We start from the raw sequence: 19,250 nt of genomic DNA on the forward strand, positions 1-19,250 counted from the left end.
AATTGCTTGCATTCCAGGGATGAAGTTGTCATGCAGCTCTTTGGGGAAAGCATACAACACCCAATACTGATAAAAATAACTGCAACACAAATGAGGTACTGCTTTGTCATTAATCATAAAGGAAAACAAGTTTCAGTTTTACTACAGTTACAAAAGTAAGTATTCTGGAAATTCTTAACAGGAATGCGTCATTACAGCTTCAGCTTTTAAACAAGGTCAAATAAGTGCAGCACAATGTCTGGAGCCTATAATTCGAGAAGAGACTGTAACAGGAACACCGGGTAAATACATACCTCATCCTGCAAATGAAAGAGCGTCTTGATCCCATGCACATTCTCATTGAGGACTGCTGACCCTCTTTCTTTACCGTTCCAGTCTTCAAGTCCAGGATTCGTCCTAGAAAATGAAGGAAGAGCAACTAACGTTTAACACATAAATTGAATCCCATTTACTACAAAATAAGATGACAATAAGCTCATAAACCAAATGTCATTAGTCGCTGTGGGGAAAAAAAACAAAACAGCTTGATCCTGGTCTCACATTGGTTATGTGCTGGCTTAACTAACGATTTCAGCAAAGCTGACTCTGAGTCACAAGAGTGATGGCTCTTTTCTTGACTGGCCCTAGACCAGCTTCCAAGCCAGGGTCAAATGTCTGGAGGTGGGGTAGGCAATTACAGCAAGAACAGCTTATTGACTTGATCTGCTTGCTCTGCTCTTTACCAGAAGTGTGGATAAAGCAACAGGCACCATTTCTCTGGCAGCTGCTTCTCCTCTGTGCTTGTGCGTCTCTCCCCATCGTAACAACACCTCATACATACAGGCTTATAACGATGATAAGGAACATGTAAGACCAAGTTTTTCTCCTTGGTAATGAGACACAAAATATGTCACAGCAGCACCTATGGTACGGCCATTTCAGAGTTGATCAAAAACCGACACAACAGCATTTTTTGAAGTTAAATTTCAGCTGGATCCATGAGATGATCGGACTCAACACAACTCTGTGCAAGGTCCATGGTTGGACCCTGCTGATCTGCGTGAGCTGACCACGAAGCTCACCCTCTCACTCCATAGACACAGCAATGAGGAGAGGACAAATGGAGGGAGAGCTGAGCTGATGCTCCTACAGTAAGCTGGGGGAGGTCTTCAGGAAAAAAACAACACAAAGGTAGCAAAGCAGTAGCATGACTTAATCTTTCCACACTCCTAAGACAAAGCAGAAGGCAGTGAGTACTACAGAAAGCTTCTGCCCAGCAACACCAGGGTGTGGGTATTAACTTCCTGTAAGTTCACAGAATCACTGAATCATTAAGGTTGAAAAAGACCTCCATTATCAAAGAACTAACAAAACTCTCTTTTGCATCTACAGCTCGATCATTAACAGATGAATATAAAATGTTGCTTATTACAAAAATGGACTAGCGATGAATCACTGGCTCAGCTCCACAACGCTTCAGGGCTGCATACACCACAGAAGTGACAGTGGCCAAGAGAAATGCAGTGGAACAGCTGCTAGACAACTAAATTATACCCACCAGTGCTGATGACACAGGCCGTGAGCAAACCCACATGTTTATGGTGGGTACAGTACCTTTCAATTATTGAAAAGATACAAGCCTATGACTTCCAAGCCTTTACTGTGATACAACAGTATCCAAATTTATAGTAATATCACCTACTCTGTCTGTACTAAATTGGAGAAATATAGAACATATTCAAAGTCTCCCTCACCAGATTTACTCAAAGGTCTCTGTCCAAAAATTAAGTTCTGAAACAACTCTACTGGCAACCACACGCATTTCAGAATTGCTTTAACTGAAAGTATTTACCTCCATCCAAGAACGGGAATAAAATTGTTATAAAACAGTTTAAAGATGCATATATGTGCAGGACGCCACAGCTGTCCACATGAACATGCGTGCTAAGTCAAACCATTAAAAGTGTTTTTCTCTTTGAATACAGTAATTTTGTCATGCATGTAAATAAAAGAAGAGCTGTTTGTCGTGCACTTCATTTTTTTTCTTTGTTGCTACATAAATTCTTAAAGTGACGTTAGTGAACAAAAAGCTGTTACTGTAAACGTAACTCAAACAGACAACAAAAATCTCTCAGTTTTTGTCATGAAAGAGCATCTATAAATATACTTCAGAGCTACGTGGCTGCTAAGCTTAAAATTGCTGACACATGTTCCTTTGGCAAGCCTGGAACCCCCAACAAGAAGTCACAGTTTTTAAGATTAACTTTTTGTTTAGCAATGCCTTAGAAGTATGTACCAGATAAAAAACAGCGGTCTAAATTTTGCCCTGACTTACAAAATCACTGCAGGGGGTGAGGGTGGGGGTGAGTCAGAAATGTTTGGTACGTAGATATTATGACATAGCTCTCTCAGCAGTTTGTTTCAATAGCCTGCCATATGGGCTGTAACAATACATCACCAATTTTGATAAAGAACATGCAATTTGTGTCTTTTACATTGCTGGATGTTTATGATCAAATTGTATTAAAATGGAAAAGAATTATAGTTGAGTAGACCAAGGATAAAATTTTCAGCTTAGCTGGAACCAGTCTGCCAATGCACTCCTGGAAGAAGAGGGATTTGTCAAGATGTGGCATAATAGGGCTCTCAACAAAGTTGGAGCTTTTAAGTTCAAAATACCAATGATATCAGGTGTGCAGAGTGTGCCTGGTAGAGCAAACTGAGAAACAACTTGCTATGAGATTAATACACAACCAGTGCGGCCATGCTGGGCAGGGAAATATTTGTGACAACTTCTTACTGCTGTGAAAATCTGCAGCTGCAACAACACGACCTCACCTGGTCTCAAGGCAGAAGTCACAGCCGTGTCTCCTCCCCGGGCTCTTTGCCACTGCACGCCTGACTCTGGGAAGGGGACTCCACTCCTGCCAGCACAGAGTTGCAAAATCATTTCCTACCTGCTTTAATATCATCTGCAACTCACTGCAGCTGCTCACATGATGGACCTCAGTGGGTCCCACTCTGCAGGCAAGCAATCTGACATAAATCACGACTTCATGCCACACATGCAGCTCAGTTCAAGGAGATGGTACACTCTAGAGATAGCTCTGTGACAGAACCATAAAATATTCATCTCTCTCTGTGTTCTTGCATCCTCTACACTAGCAATGCCTCTGCAGTGATAAATGCTCATTTAGCTTTCTCCGCGGGAAACCTGCATAAAGTAGATCGGATGTAAAAGTTGGCAATTATATTCTCATTAATACAAAATGTTTTAGGATGCTCCGACAACTTCCTCTAACTGAACAGGCATATGTGCATTTTCTTCCCTTTCCTCTTCTAGTTTCTTAAGCGGGACAATTTTAACGAGGAAACGCAATTCAGTGCCACCCCCAGCTGAATCCCCCATGAGCTTCCACACAAATTGGTAATTGCACGTAGTTCACTTTCACGTGAAACTTTTCCCCTTTCCAGCTTCAGACACAACCCCCAGACACAGCAAGCACAGGATGCACGCCCGTGACGGACGCTGCTGCCCTGTTACCATTTACAGCAGCTGCACACTTCAGAGGAAAACAGAGTTTACTCTGCTGCAAAAGTGAAAGTGAATACATGACCACAAGGCTTATTAAAACCAACACATGAATCACTCCAGTTGGTCTGGATATAATTGATAATTTATTGAAATCTACCCATTAGAGTCCACTTTCAGAGGGCAGTATTGCTTAAACCTGTAATGTACCCGTTGTCCTCTGAATCCACCACGCAATTCAGGAACTCGACCTCAGCTGTTGCTACAGAAAAGGGCTGTCAGAGGGGACCACATAGTTGAGGACAATGTGCAAGAGACTTATTATTTGGGTAAAATTAGAGAAGCTAAATAAAGCTCTTCCCACTGAAGAGAATAGTTAAGCAACCAATTCAAATAGCGAGGATGCATGCCAGGAGCATTCCCTTTGTGTTATGCTGCAGTGTGTTTTCAAAGATGCTCTAAAAATGTTCTCGTAACAATCAAGGAGACAAAGGTTCAAATTGGCAGTAATAAGCCCCTTGTATGTGCAAGCAGTGAACGGATTATGCAGATACCTTCCCCTTTTGGACCTCCAGTTGCTACTGTGAATGTTCAAATGCCTTTTCTGTATTTGCAATGCTTGAGATGAACCCAAGCCAAAGCCTGGCCTGAGCCTACCGGCGTTCATGGGGTTTCAAATCTGGAAGCCTGGCCCAAATCCATCTTCACACAATAGCACCAGCCTGCTAGAAAATTTTTCCTCCACGTATAAGCACTGCGTGCTAGGATTTATAGCCCGATTATCAAACACAGCCTGTTCTTTGTTAGTTTTTCTTTTTTGTTGTTGTTGTTTGTTTTTTTGGTGGATCCAAAACTCCGTAGGCATCTACACCTAATTCTACCTTAAATGCTTTCTCTGCTGGATTTTCCCTGGAGAATCCCCCAGTCTGTAATTAGAAAGAAGGGCCCGTTACATGAAGGTATTCTTTAAAAAAATCCGTGCAAGTTGCTTTGTAAATGTCTTTTTCAAAAAATTATCATATGGTATCCAGATCCAGGACTGGAGTTTGCAGCATGGAAATACCCTTCTCTTGCATCCAAAGGCTACTTGTACTTGCTTTCTTGGTTCAGAAGAGGTTTGTTTTGGCCTCATGCACACCAAAATACTGTTGGCAAAGCTCATGATACAACTTTCCATCTTCCTCCAGCTCATGAGTAGATCACCTGCTGTCTTGCACAGAATCTTGGAGTTGATAAGGAAACAGTTTGAACTGAAAGTAGTCTCACATTGCCTTCAAAACAATAACCTTCAGCAACCCAGCAAACTTCATGCTGTAGAGGACAGTGTCTTGCCTTACAAAGAACAAGCTGGATATTTCATAATTATTCTCTGCCACTGGATCGTCTACATACTTCTCTCCAGGCAAAATAAAATGAAGGTGAAACTAAGTTTGGTTTGGACAAGATAACAAAAGATGACTTTGTGTTCATCAAAAATACGCCACAGGCTCAGGGAAGAAAAACAGAACGCAGGAATACTGCACCAAAAAATTCTTATGAAAACCAAAAACAGCTTTATCTTACTATAAAAATGGGAAAAGCAAGACAGGGATGCAGGAAAAAAGAGGAAATAATGAAAATAAAATAGAAGTGATGCTCAAGGATACAAACAAAAGCTGACCCGCAAACTGAAATGTCAGAAAACAAAAGACTTATTCTGTGTTGATGCTCCCTGTTCGTATGTGAAGCCTTCAGAAAGTAGCAGCAGTGATATGTACTCCCAACTACTAGCTGCCAGCCCATCACACAGAAGTGCAACCCTGCAAATGAACTACTTATCATTTATGATTTTGTACGAAGGAAGCATAGAAAAGTCTTGATCATCCAGGAGAGCCAGCATCACGGAGTGGTCTCTGTGTACTTTGGTATAGGAAAGATGTGAAGATGTGAAGGCAGCAGCCATGGTTGGAAGGCTGATTCTCTACAACAGCTCCAGCAGGTACAAGATGTTGTCCACTTGTCCACTGCTTGGGACAAACAACCAAGTTCCAGAAAACTAACTCACTTTTTTCCCTCCCCCCGTTACCAGTTTGCACACATCCACCAACTACTGCTGAAAATTCAGCTTTGCACCAGCTGACAGAATTGTTCTTGAAAACAATAGATGCATTATGAATACATAAACAAAATACTGTCAATAAGTTTAGATAGCCTACAATTCATCAATTTATTTTAAATTACTCTTGCTAAACTTATGCCAGAGCAAAGCAATTATTCTGCATTAAATCAACAATTATAGGAATAAAAAGACAATTTTAAAATGGATACCATTATAATTGTAAGGCATGCAGTTATGTCTCATGCTTAGTGCATCTCAGCAACTGTTTTAAGCTTTATTAAATTTAATAAATAAGCTTCCACCCTGTGGATCCCAATATAAAAAAAATTTACAAATTATCTACAAATATGCTAAGAATCAAAATAGAAATACAAACACAATATGGGTGTTCTCCCTCCAGGACGTCATGTTCATAAAAACCAGAGGCCGCTCGCAATATACAAATAAAACAATATGCATTCAGATTGAGAAAAAACTGCCACAGCCTGGAAATATGCTGCTGGCCATCCAAGTACCTTCCAAAAAGAGAGCATTCCTTCAGCATCTCAACACCAAAATAGGAGCTACATGGAGTGAACACACTGCACAACACAATCCTAGTAAAACAGTACCAATGAAAAATGCCTCTTTGGCCCCCCATTGAAAGGGGAGCACAAACACGAGCAATAGCCTAAATATTTCCAAAATAGGTGGACTTATGACCATCAAAACTTCATATTACAAACCAGGGACAGAATCGCCTGACTGGCACCAGTTAGAGTGTGCACCCAAAAGCCAACACTGATTTTACAGCATTCCTCTCACTTGCATCAGAGGCTGCAGTGCAGATCTCACAGGCAGTGCCTGCTAATCTGTTTTTTATTTTAACACCACTACTTCATAACGGTCTTTTAAAGCTGCAACAAAAACACCAATTCTTAATAGCACTTAAAATACACAAAGAGGTCACAAGGAACGCACGGTTCTAGAAATAAAGCTCCTGATGAGGTTGTTTTTACAAAACACATTTGCTACCTCGTGATGCTTAACTCATTCACCAAATCACCCTGTCACAGGCAACTCCAGTGTGCCGGCACTGGCGTTCCTTAACACACTCACTTTCTCCTGAATCAGACACAGCACCGCCACGCGGGACAGCTGCCAGGACTTGGAACGGTGCAGAACAGATGGGTTCCTACCAGATGGGAGGCTCTTTCCTTTTATGTTTCAGATTTATGTGAAGTATAGTTTTAATTCACGCATGGAAAGTGGTCGAGGGTCTGGGTGGTGCTGGGGACTGTTCTCCAGGCTGTCCCCCCTCACTCTGGGTGCAGGAGTCCTTGGATTCTGCATGCAAGGCAGCACATCCCCTTACACACCTCCCACCCTTGCTTCCCAGCTGGTCTGACTGCAGAGATGATGGGACTTGCCCACCAGAGACTTCACCCTACCTCCAAGGCTGTACAGCAATACACCATTTATACCTCTCCCCAGTGCTGTATAAGATTTCATGCCCTGGTCCAACCCCTCCTGGGATCTTCAGGCATCCAACAGGCTCAACACAAAGCAGCTATAACCCTCAGACTTTACCGAAAAGGGCACGGACAGCAGCAGTCATAACAGGGCCAGGAGTGTGGGGCAAGACTCTGCTGGGTGACAACAGGCAAAGCCAAATGAGGCACAAATGCCACTGACACAGCAGTGCTTCCAGCGTTCAATAATTCCCAGGTATGCAGAGAAGGTGCATGTGGAATCTCATAGCTAGAGACCTAGAGGAACAAGTCGTAGCTCTTTCCTGCCTTTTTCACACTTGCCATTTCACAAGAAAAATTGGACATATTGACAGACTGCATGTAGGCAGGGCTCCTTCCAGAATCGAGGTGGGATATTGCCTGACTGTTCAACAGCATGGTGTGGTGCAGAGTAACCATGCCATGCAGAATAACCCCAGACATCTAGAAGAATGAAGCCACAGGGATGACAATATACCAACACCCCTTCAGAATATCACACAAACGTTAAATCAGTCAGCCTTACACAGCCAGAAACAAAATCAGGGACCACAAAGGGCTTCCCAGCTGTCATTATTCTGCACTCATATCAAGCAAGAAGATCATGGGATGGCATGGACAAAATGTGGTTGCTCTTGCTCTGAAGATGAGTGCCTTCCACACAAATGTTATGAAACTGCTTTAGCTCTCACAGGCATAGGGCTTCTCTGCTCTTGTGCACTTGTTTTATCACATAGCAATTAGCAGCACTGTATCCCACATTACAAAGCATCGTTAATATATCAATAAGCAAACACAATAGTATACAAAACAACTAGCTGCAAGCATGTACTTCTTGTTAGCAGACGTTAAAGTAACATGCAAAGGAGATCTACACCCTTATTCCTATTTTAGAGATAAGAAAACGGAACCAAAGAGAGTATTTTCACTTGGTCAGCCAGAAGCAGGAGGTGCTGTTAGGATCAGGGCCGAGTTCACAAAAGCAATACAAGTTATCAACACACTGTAGATGTAGATAGTAATTCTCAGTAACATAATCTATAGTGATTCTCAGAAGGTCCATAAAGTCTCATGACAACTTTGTGCTTATGGGGGCATAATCAGCTTACACGCGAAATGTACGAGTACACTTCCAAAAAAAGACTAAAGACTGGGTGGCTGATTTATCTGTCTTTAAATCCGGTGATAACCTCTTGGTGTACCAGTATAAAACCTGAAATGAATTAGCCCAAATAAGGAAAATTTCACTTAAATTGAATACCCCATGTTCATGATGCTACTTAGAACCACAAAATGCTTTCTATTGCTCATTTTTCCCTTTGCACTCATGAAAAAATTCCTGAACTACCTATCCCTTAATGATGGATAATGTTCCATTTATAAATATAAGCCATCAAGGCTCATTTTTCTCACTGGTCTAGCTCCTCAGGGGGACTATTTGACCCTCTCTGGTGATATTAAGGTTTACATCATCTAATTGCAAAAGGCGTTGTATAAGCATTAGAGTCAAGTTATGACATTCTTATAACAGAATGAAGAGCCGATCCAATCAACAGTATTCTTTTTTTTTTTCAAAAGAGACGAAGTAATGCAATTGAAATGCAGCTATTTTTAAATTCTGTCTGTCCCTTACTTACCAACTGGAGACACTAACCAGCAAAGGGGGAATTGCAAAGCCTTCTCCCCATCCCCCCTTGTTTTTTAATAAGAACCCCCTCACATTACACAGCTGTTTGCCTAATACAGTTTGTTCTTATAAAAGCTCATGAGGCCAAAAGGTCTCTGCTGTGACTGCCTTCGTGTTTGACTAGCCAGACTGCATCATGTAATTCTCCACAGTGTTGGGCAAATATGCATCCTTTTAATTAAATTAAAAATGAAAGTATGTGGGCTTTTGAGACACGCTGTTGAATTAACTTTAAGGGACTATCTGAATGGTTAGTGTTACAGATCACAAGCAATTTTCTGTGCTGATGGACCTGGCAAAAAATGGACCAAAAAAAATTCCAAGCAAATAATTCGAAGCATATCATGAAAGTTAAGTTATAACATTAAAAACAAACAAACAAACAAACAAACAAAAAAAAAACAAAACACACACACACACAAAAAAACAAAACACTAAAAGCATTTGGAACTCTCAACAAGTTATCTTATGTATGGGAAATATTCATCAGGCTAAATAAAGTAGTTTCTGCAAGGTCATACATGTGAGCTCTCCATATACAAAAATACAACAGCGCTCTCTCTCTATTATTTCCAGTTCCCCACCTGTAAAGTGGGATGGCGATCCTCTCTTTTTCTATTTTTACATTGACCATTTAAACTTGTACAGCAGCTTTACAGCACTAAAATGCTGCGTAAGGCCTGACACAGTCACATTCTGACAGGTACTTCTAAACAAATACCACTGAGTTCATGTCCCCATGAGCGGCACAGTTATGGCAGCATTTCTGTAACAACTATCAGATGTATTTGAAGGAGCAGAAAAAAATTGTCACACTAAGGCCTGCCAAAGACCCAAGATACAAAACTCCTCAAAGACAAAGCAGCCTTTCTACAGCTAGAAAAAGGATCTAAAACCCCAGGAAACAGTTACACCAAAGTACCATTAGCAGAAACTCCCACCACAGGACAGCCATCCAAACTAACTCTAAAATGTAATTTATTCCTTTACCATTCACAGCTGCATAATAAATAAATACATAAAGCTTGTAAGTAGCTTTTAAATTAAACTATTTGTTCCACTTGAATGCTCAGCAGGAAGCTTTACTGGAAAACACTTCTGCCAAAAAAGCTTCAAATTCTTGCATTCTGAATTATTTGTATTTCATTATCAAATTCAAGTAACTGGAATATATGTTTTATTAGTAAATATTATTATCATCTGGTTCTGAAATTAGGCTGTGGTCTGTTCCACAAGCCAGTGACACACAATGGAACAGCCCATTAGAGAAAATAAGTAACGAATGCTGGATGACTTTGTGAGATATTTTGCTGTGGACAGAACTAAATTTAAACAAAAGAAGGGTGAGAAAGTAGGAAGAAAACAAAATGCCCAGGGAAGCTGTCTGGTTGCTTGATATGTTTTTAGTGGATCTATGCAGACCCAGGAGTTGGGCTCAGTGGTCCTTGTGGGTCCCTTCCAACTCAGGCTATTCTATGATTCAGTGACCACATCACAGAAAACTGGTGATAAGCCACATTACCACACTAGTAATGTCCTGACATATGGAAGCATTTCCCTCCACAAGCCTCTGTGCAGGACCAGGGCAGGGCAGGTGGGTGCCATAGTCCCAGCAAACTGGCAGGGAATAGAAAAATAATGTGGAAGTGAAGCCTCTGCTGTCCCTCTACTATGAAATAGCAGAGCTTGAGCTAAGGAGGAAAAGATGCCAGCAGCACGGATTAAGCCAGTTATCCCCCACTTGAAGAAAGTAGATGCTTGGGGTGGAAGACTATCACTTCAAGGTACCGCTCCTACAACTCATCATGCAACAGTAAAATATTGCATTGCATTGTATTAACTTAATTGAGACAACACAGCAGTCTAATGTGACTGAAGGAAAAGCTGGTTCCCCACAGGGCAGATGTTAAAGTTAATACTGCACCCTCCCAGCATCTGTGGAGTTTCCGTTGAACCATCCGAGATTTACAGTGGGCTGCAAGCAGGGCCAGTGCCAAACGGCTCCAAGAGGCACACTTGGACTGCTTTATTGGCAACGTGCTAACCAAAGAAATTTTGGTATTTGTGAAACACCAATCTTTTTCAAAAGGGGAAAAATTGCTAACTCCATATATTTCATGATGTATGAACACAGTAAAACAAAACAGAGCAGGTTGAATAAATATTGAACATTAAAACAACAACAGAAAAAAAAAATCCAGCAACTGAAAATGATCCAGTCAAACATCTGTGATAACAGACCTAAGTACACAGCACTTTCCAAGTGAGAAACTCATGATGAAGACTAAAGAGAAATAACAACCACAAAACCCACTTGCACATGCATGCCCAAGCACCTGAAAACCCACCCTAAAAGCATTCCCTAATGCTATTCAGATGAAATAAGTCTGTCTTAGAGTACTAGCCTAATGCTGCTTCCTTATTTTTGTAAAAACATGTACCAACCTCTTTAAGCAACCACTATAATTAGTAAAGTCACGTTAAAAGTTGAATTTATTATCACTAGTTTTCCTTCCAGTTCTATCCACCCATACCAAGTGCCTCAGCAGCAGGGAGACCACTGGATCTGTGTGTTTGTGTAGGAGTTGCTTTATGAACTGTTTTATGCACATCTGACTTCTCCCAACATTTGGGATTTTTTTTTTTTTTCACCAGAAACAACCCTTGAGACCAAAGCAAAACAAAATTCTCTTGGAGTAAGTTAAAGAGATTAAATGTACCATACATTTAAAATATGATCATTTGAAAGTACCTATTTTTTTGAGAGGAAACTACGTTCTTCTATTTCTGTGATATTGTCCAGTGTGTCAAAGGGCAGAAATAACCTTCCAAGTCCTCTTCCTCGCTTGAACAGCACAAAAAGCTAAATTCCATGCTCCTCTTTGCCTCTGTAAGACCATGCAACCACATTCACTGCTCACACAGTCACAAATGAATGAAGGATTTGTTCCATCCACTTCAACAGAAAAACAGTGTGATTCACTTGTAAAGGAAACCTCAAGTCCCATACATGTAATTTAATGCACGGAATGTTTAAAAGTTTCCTTGTCTTTCTTCTGGATCTCAGTACATTCACAAATTCAGACAAACCTCATTCACACACCAAGCTTTTTATTTTGTCAGATAGAGTTGGCAAACCACAGTATATCAAATCAAACATCAACAGAAGAGAAGTGGGAAACACAGAGGATTTGGGCATCACTTCTAAGCACATTAGTGGGACATCCAAGATGTACGTGCCATACCAGCACAGCTTTCTTGTTTCATGCTCCTAAGCATCTACTGTACTCATTTCCTTGCAAACAGAACAGGGATGGGGGAAGCAGAACACTCATTTCCTTCATCTGACACGTAAAAACAAGTTGAACAGTCTAAAGCAGAAAAAACACTAATTCCTTTTCATGGCATTGCCCAAGTTCAAATGCCATCTCTGGCTGATACTGTGACCTTCTTGCTACCAGAACAAACAGTCCACACAGCTGTGGGCAGATTTTTGTTCTTTGAAACAATGGCACAGAAATGGGCTGGCGGGTATGGAAAGCCTTACATCTGAAACATCCTCTTCATTCTCCGCAATGCCGGTGGGACCACATAACTTTGCTGAAAAACAGGTAACACGTGGTGATTTGGTATTTGTCAGAAATGAGCTGAATATTTTCCAGATTTAAATATGACAAGATGCCTTGCCAGATTTTTTTTTTCCACCATAAAACCAGACTGAATCCTGAAATACCCAGTTCATGTGAACCATTCATATATTCTACACAAGACCGTGAACTCACATCTTGAAAAAACAGGGACAAACTCAATGCTTCTGTTTTCAAAAATTTCTATTCCCTTCCCCTGCAGGTGCAATAATCCTGGCACAGCTGTCCCAGGCTTCCACCCTTCCATGGAATAAAGCGGGGTGTGGGTGGGTGGAAAATCCCATAAAACGTTAAGAGTCAAGGTTCAGACAGTTCTGCAGAGACTTAGAAGACTTCAAGACATCTCATATCATGTATATGGAAACTTCATCTCCTCCTCTTCCACCTGCCTGCTGGTACAGTATGTTGTTTACCGGACAACTGCTTCTCTTCATCCAAGTGGTTGTTAAGTTTCATGGACATTCAATGAAAATGGTGGATGATGAACCGCTGTTTTGTCCCAAAATAAAAGACACATGTAGCTATTAATTCTCCCTATAAACATAAAAATAATACAACTTGTTCCCTACCTGTCCAGAGGCTAATGGTCTTACTAGGTCAGCCATCCTGTGCTAAAACGTTAAAATCTGAAGTGTTGAGATCTGGTTTTAATTCTCTGTACTCTGACTTCCTAAACTGCTGGGCTGGGCACGTTTCAGAGGCAGATGGTTGTTTAGAGTTCATGCACTTAAAAGAGTTCACAGAAGAAGAAAAAATAAAGAAATAAAATGCTGCCAGTTGAAACATCCCTCTACATGCACAGTACCTTTCTGATGCATAAAACTCTGATAAATACGCTCTTCAGAACCAAAGGCCAAGGAATAAATTCTGAAACAAGCTTCACTACCACTCTTTGTTTTGTCAACTGTCTCGACAAAGACATACTTATATGAACAAAAGAGAATTTTTCTTTTTCAAGGAATTTGAACAGCTCTGGGTAGAAAAACATCCATCTTCGGCAAGTATCTTAATCACCACAAAACACAGAACAAAGACAGATTCTGTCAGAAGACATTTCTGAACATATTTTTTGGTATAAAAATTCAGGCAACAATAACTCTAATAGATTTATTTTTTAATTATTAATAGGCTGACCCAATTTTCAAATAGATTAGGAGAAGCTCCCTGGTTTGCTAATATATTGCAGAAGTCATCCCATTAATTAAATGTTTTGATAATGCATTACTTTTTCATTAATCATGAATTTAACTGCTAGTGATGATTATGACATTTAAAGCGTAATGGCAGTCGATTTGCCAGAGCTGAGTTTCTGGGCATGCCTCAAGTCAGTCTTTGAATCTCTTCAGAGAATTTTGCACATGAAGCCAAGGAAGAATTTCATCCAACTCTTCTTCGTATCAGTTGGATCCTCTCCTGAAACGGTAATTCAAGTTGGAATTCAAAACGCTGACAATGCATAAGAATCACATTTGCACTCACGGGCTGGCAGTATATGAGAGAAGTGCCCTTCTTCTAAGAAAGATCACGCAGAAATCAGAGTTGAAGAATTTACGTGGAGGCGTAAGACAGCACTCAGCACAAAAATCCTGTGCTGAATTTCAGGAAGAACATCTGTTGCAAAGAGAAGTTATTCCTAATCTTGTCTCTCACATGGTTATTTACTGTTTGTTGAGCATTTCCCATCTGTTCAGTGCTATGGAAAGCTTTACTTTGCTTCTCCGTTGGTCTCTGGTATTGCCCTCTTTTGAATTTAACACTGTTTTTCCACTTTTTACAGACAATTTGACTCTATCTACAGCATCTAGATTTGGTGACTGTGTGTACAAACTGTGCTTGGTTACAGCAAGTTTTGCAGTTGGACAAAAAACTGCACATGATGGAACCATCACCACCAGAAAACGTATTACTTGAAGGTTCTGAAAGACAGGTTCCTTAATCCAAACCTCTGTTCAGCTAATATAGTGATATTTCCACAGTACTCATGAACCACTGCAAATTGCACAATGCACAATGGTCTTTTCTTCTAAAAAGGTACCTATCAGCTTAATTTTTGCTGTGGTCAGTCACCTTTTCCATCATAAAGTTCTATTTTTTTGTACTTATAAAATATGGCAATAAAATATTGTGCCAAGACTAAACTTGGCATACAAGTCATGTCCAGAAGTAACCTCAATTAATATTTTTTAGCTAGCAACTAAATTGACTTAGTCATTTTTAAATCGCTTGAAAATGAAAGCTTTGGAGGTTCTGGTTTTCATCACTTCCTTCCAGTCACAGGATCACAATTTCAGCATCTTTCAGCTACTCAGCTAAAATGGTTTGCAAAGACTTCTTCTGAACATGAGGGTCTCAAGCAGGCTTTGTGCATGGATGGGACTCTATATGCTGTTCCTCGTCTCACCTTAGCTATAAGGAAGCGGAAGGAAGACGTTATATATAGATTACAATGTGCTGTGCTGCCTGGAGCTCCAAGCTGAATATCATAAACTTGTAAACATAGTGGAGGTATTCTTCAAAAGCTGTTTTTCTTTGTACTTAACTTGTTCTAAATTCTGTCCATCTTCTGGGCCATCAGAGATTTTTTGTTTGTAGCCATTTAGAGGCTCTCACTTGCATTAGGATTCCACTCTGCTGTGTGTTATTCAACCACTTCACAACCTCCAACCCCGAACCTGCATCTGAACCCCAACATCCATCAAGTTTCATCACTGCATCCTAAGAACAAAGAGGTCTTTGCAAATGGATCCTACTATGGGATCTGACCTCATGCATATTTAAAGTAATTTGTTTTTCCCATCTGCAGATTTCCAAGAACAAAAAGGGAAAATACATTATTACTCTGAATATCTGACCCATTCTAATTAATCATGCCCATGACACACGCAAACCCTTCTTGGGAGCACCATTTGTTGCTATCAAGTCTCAGCTGCTGTCTTTTCTAGAGCATTTCAAACCATACATACAGTTCAGCTTTCCCTTTGTCACAATGTGTTTGCAATTAATGTACAATAAACAAGCGGACAATTGTTCCATTTCCAGGGAAAAATAAAATCTCCAAGGGTATAAAATGAAATAGAAACTATCCATCCTTCCCCATATCCTGAGAGTTAAAAATAGAGCAAGCAATTAACTCTGCAAACAAATCATATTTTTTAGGCTGCAGTTAAAGAGCCACTTTAGCTTGGCATATGCTTTTATTGCTCCTCAAGTCCTGTCCTCTCTTTATCCAGAACTATTCCCTGCTTCTCCTTTGCACTAGCACAGAGTTCAAGTAGCCCTATGATAAGGTGGGCCAAAGAGGTATCTCTACTAAAACCAAGTTGTTTTTTTTTTTTTTTTTTTTTTTTTGCTTAGGTTAGCTCTCAGCTGGGCCAGCCTCCTTGATGTGACTCACACTGTAGTACCACATAAATGGCAAAGTAATAGAGGGTGAAACGAGGTGAGGATTGCATAAGCTGGTACGACTGCCAAAGAAATGCTCATGCAACCACAGCCCCAGTCTTATTCCTGGGGGCAGAAATGTGAGAGGGAGACTGCTTTCTCCACCAGCTCATTCCGTCACTTCTCTCTGGCAATGGTAGCCTTACAAGTTCTCAGGGTCTGAAACATCTTCTCTGTATAACAGGATTGCTAAGAGGTGCTGGGTTAAAAAACAACACAGCAATGCAGTGGTAACAATCAGTGTTAAGAACAAACACACACAGAGGATGCTGCTCTGATCCAGCGCAAAGCAAGTGATGGTTCTTTGACAAGATGCTGTATTTGTTTCCTCAGGTCAAGGGTTGAAGGAGGAGGATACAGGGTTGAGAAACGGACCCTGAGAAGGTGAGGAGGAAAGCAAAATTAAGAATTGTAAGATTCATTACTCTTTCACCTGAAAATCCCTTCTCTCTAAATAGCCCCAGTGTTCAACAGCCAGAGGCCGCTAAACGATGGGGGTTTTCCTGCTGTTCAGGGTAACCTTCACTTTGAGTAAGAAAATTAAAAAATAAAAATAAAAAATCAAATGCACAGCTGGCTGGCTTGCACTTACGCTGCTCCTTCAAGCTCTGCGTTAGCCTTTCTTTTGCATGAAACGTAACTTTCGAAAGCCTAAAGAGACTTGAGGCTGCCCAAATGGTTACGTAAACATTGACTTAAAAGAACTGCATTTGCCTACTTGATTTTTTTTTTTTTTTTAATGTCACCACGGCACTCATTATTTCTGTTTACTACCAGTTACTTCTACCTGTTACAATGCTTCTACTCTGAAGATAGCTTGTGTTGCAGGAAGGGAAGTGGAATTGGTTGCACAGGCTCATGAGTGATACTCCTGAAGTCCGACTGTATGCTGCTTATAAGCAAATTGATGCTTAGCTGACAGTCCTTAAAGAGGACTGCTTCTCTTATTTAATGGTACTTTGCAGGAAATACAAGTCAAGGAAATACAAGTTTAATACAACAAATTGAAACAGCTTTTAGTTTTATTTATATGCTCCACAGACTGACAAAACTACTGTTAATGTAAAAATAAAAATAAAAAATGTACTTCATCAGTCACATCCTTAAAACAAAAGAGCAGGATTATATGATGATGTAAATTGGTCCATGCTATTTTATTAAAAAGCTAGAAAAATTCAGTAGGCACCTCAAAAACTTTTTCTTTCTATTATGATCTTACAGGACATGAGATACATACAACTATATGCCTATGCTTGATTCAGAAACAGAATTACTCGGGGGTGATTATTGTGTTTATGGCTTGTGAGACATTTAGGCAGCCAAAAAAATTGCACCGTGCAAGTAACCACAACAGGTTTGCAAAGGAAAACTTGCACAAAGTATCCTATATAGTTAGGACCAATTATGCACTGTTATTTGCGCTTGCTTGAAACATCTACAGTTACACACACTCTCCAGTTCCTAAAAAGCATCCTTCTACATCCAGCCTATCTGCACACCTTAAAGAGTGCAGTTCAGCACCCTGGCTCTAAACAGGCTGCTGTTTGCCGCACACCAGGAAAACTTTCAGCTGCCCACGTACGACAGTTTTAAGAGCCTTCTGTAGCAATCTGACAACTCTAAAAGAATCAGACAGGAAAAAAGATTTAGCCCTCCAAGCACTATTATTTGAACTTCTCTTTCCACTGGCTAAAGATGGATGAAGTGTAAAAGGAAAGCTTACAGTTAAAGCTGAAAGAAATACAGAATTGGACTTTCAGAAGTACTCTGTGTTTGTCTAGTCGTGCTCCAGTTTGAGCAGGTTAAGCCCACGTACCAAATGAGCACTTTAGAAAGTCTAAGTGTGACCATTCGTTGAGGTTCTGGAGTAATTGCTTCTTAGAGGAAGACGGTACGTGCATTAAAATGTATTGCATACTATATAATAAAAACCAGTCATTGTGCTCTTCTGCAAATATCACACATACATTTTAAAGTGGTATGAAACTCAGATGTTTTGCTCTGCACAGGTTCCCCTAAATGTTCTCTTGGGTTTGATCCATCTGGATTTTTTACCACAGAATCTTGCTTTGAGTTTCCAATATGAATACGGGAAAGCTCTGCCAAAACCACATCACATTCAAACCACAGGAAACCATGAAATTGGCACTGTTTTGACATGGAAGCTGTAAACAGTGTGCAGGTTCACTCTAAACTGGATCACTGTCCTTTGAGTTATGAAACACAACAAAACTTCCAGCAAGCCAGGTCAGAATTCTGAATTATTAAAGCAAGGAGAAATTACATGACTTTTGCCTCGATCGGGATTTAGTTATAAATATTTTTTTTTTCTTCATTTAGCTATAAATGTATTACATGGAAGAATAAAATGAGAAGCTGGGTTTCCCCCTTTCCAATTCTGAGTTAAAATAGGATTTAGCTATTTCTCATAGCTCTGATACACAGATTCTATTAAAGCCATGATAGCTTCCTATTGGGAAGTCTTGAGCGTGAATAATTGTAAAAGCCAGAGTTATACTGTGAATATTATTTAGTTTTGTGTGTCAAATGATACATAGTCAGCTGTAGCTAACTTACCACATTGCTACAGGGGCAAACCTCTTGTTTAAAATCCACACTAGATTTTCAGCTGCCAAACACTAGATTTTTTTTCCTGGATTCCCGTTAACAAACCACAAGGAACTTTTATGAAAATGGAAAAGTCTGAAGTATGATTTTTGCCTTCAAAATAAACACTGCCATAAAGCAATACATTTGTAAAGAAGTCACAAGTTCATTGAGGATGAAAGGAAAACAATCCAGATTTCCAGACTGTGCCTGAAAACAATTCAGCTTCCAAACCTACCCAAGCCAAGTCTGAAAGGTAGACCTACATGGTTTGACTTAAGTTGAATAAATAGGAAACAAAATGTAGTGATGCAAAAGATGACTTAAATTACCGCAGTGCCTGAAAGAGAAAAAGCACTCTAATCTTGCAGAACTCCATTTTTACCAGATTTGTAACAACAGGCATTTGAATGTCAGAAAAACTCTGCAGGGATCCATAATGCAAAGAACCATACATCAGATATATCTGACCTGTCATAGAGTTTTCAGATGTACACAGCTGCTCCCGTAGCTTTTCCACATCATCTGGGTGAACCTGCTCGTACAAAGTGCTGCCAAACCATTCGGACTGAGGCTGGTTCAGCACAGGAGTCACAGAATCGGATACGTAGATGACTCTTCCAGTCTCAGCTGCAACTACAAACAGGAACCCATCTGCAGCCTCCAGGATAAGATGTTTCAGTTCCTTTCAAAGAAAGGATTTGATTAGAAGGCCAGCAAGAAAAGGGAATTAAGTAACACATATGTCACTGCCAAAGAATATTGTTTT

General features: G+C 40.2%; 1 protein-coding gene across 1 annotated transcript in view; it reads right to left on the minus strand.

Moving 5' to 3' along the window:
- ARNT2 (aryl hydrocarbon receptor nuclear translocator 2) overlaps window positions 1-19,250 on the minus strand; it is a 102,828-nt gene that overhangs the window by 44,140 nt on the left and 39,438 nt on the right. The window contains exons 5-6 of the mRNA XM_084293237.1: window positions 18,953-19,166; window positions 294-396 (exon numbers count right to left, since the gene is read on the minus strand). Of these exons, the coding sequence (XP_084149363.1) occupies window positions 294-396; window positions 18,953-19,166 (317 nt within the window). The remainder of the gene's footprint in view (window positions 1-293; window positions 397-18,952; window positions 19,167-19,250) is intronic.

The sequence above is a fragment of the Netta rufina genome, assembly GCF_964035555.1.
Source record: "Netta rufina genome assembly, chromosome: 11".
NCBI classification, from domain to species: Eukaryota; Metazoa; Chordata; class Aves; order Anseriformes; family Anatidae; genus Netta; species Netta rufina.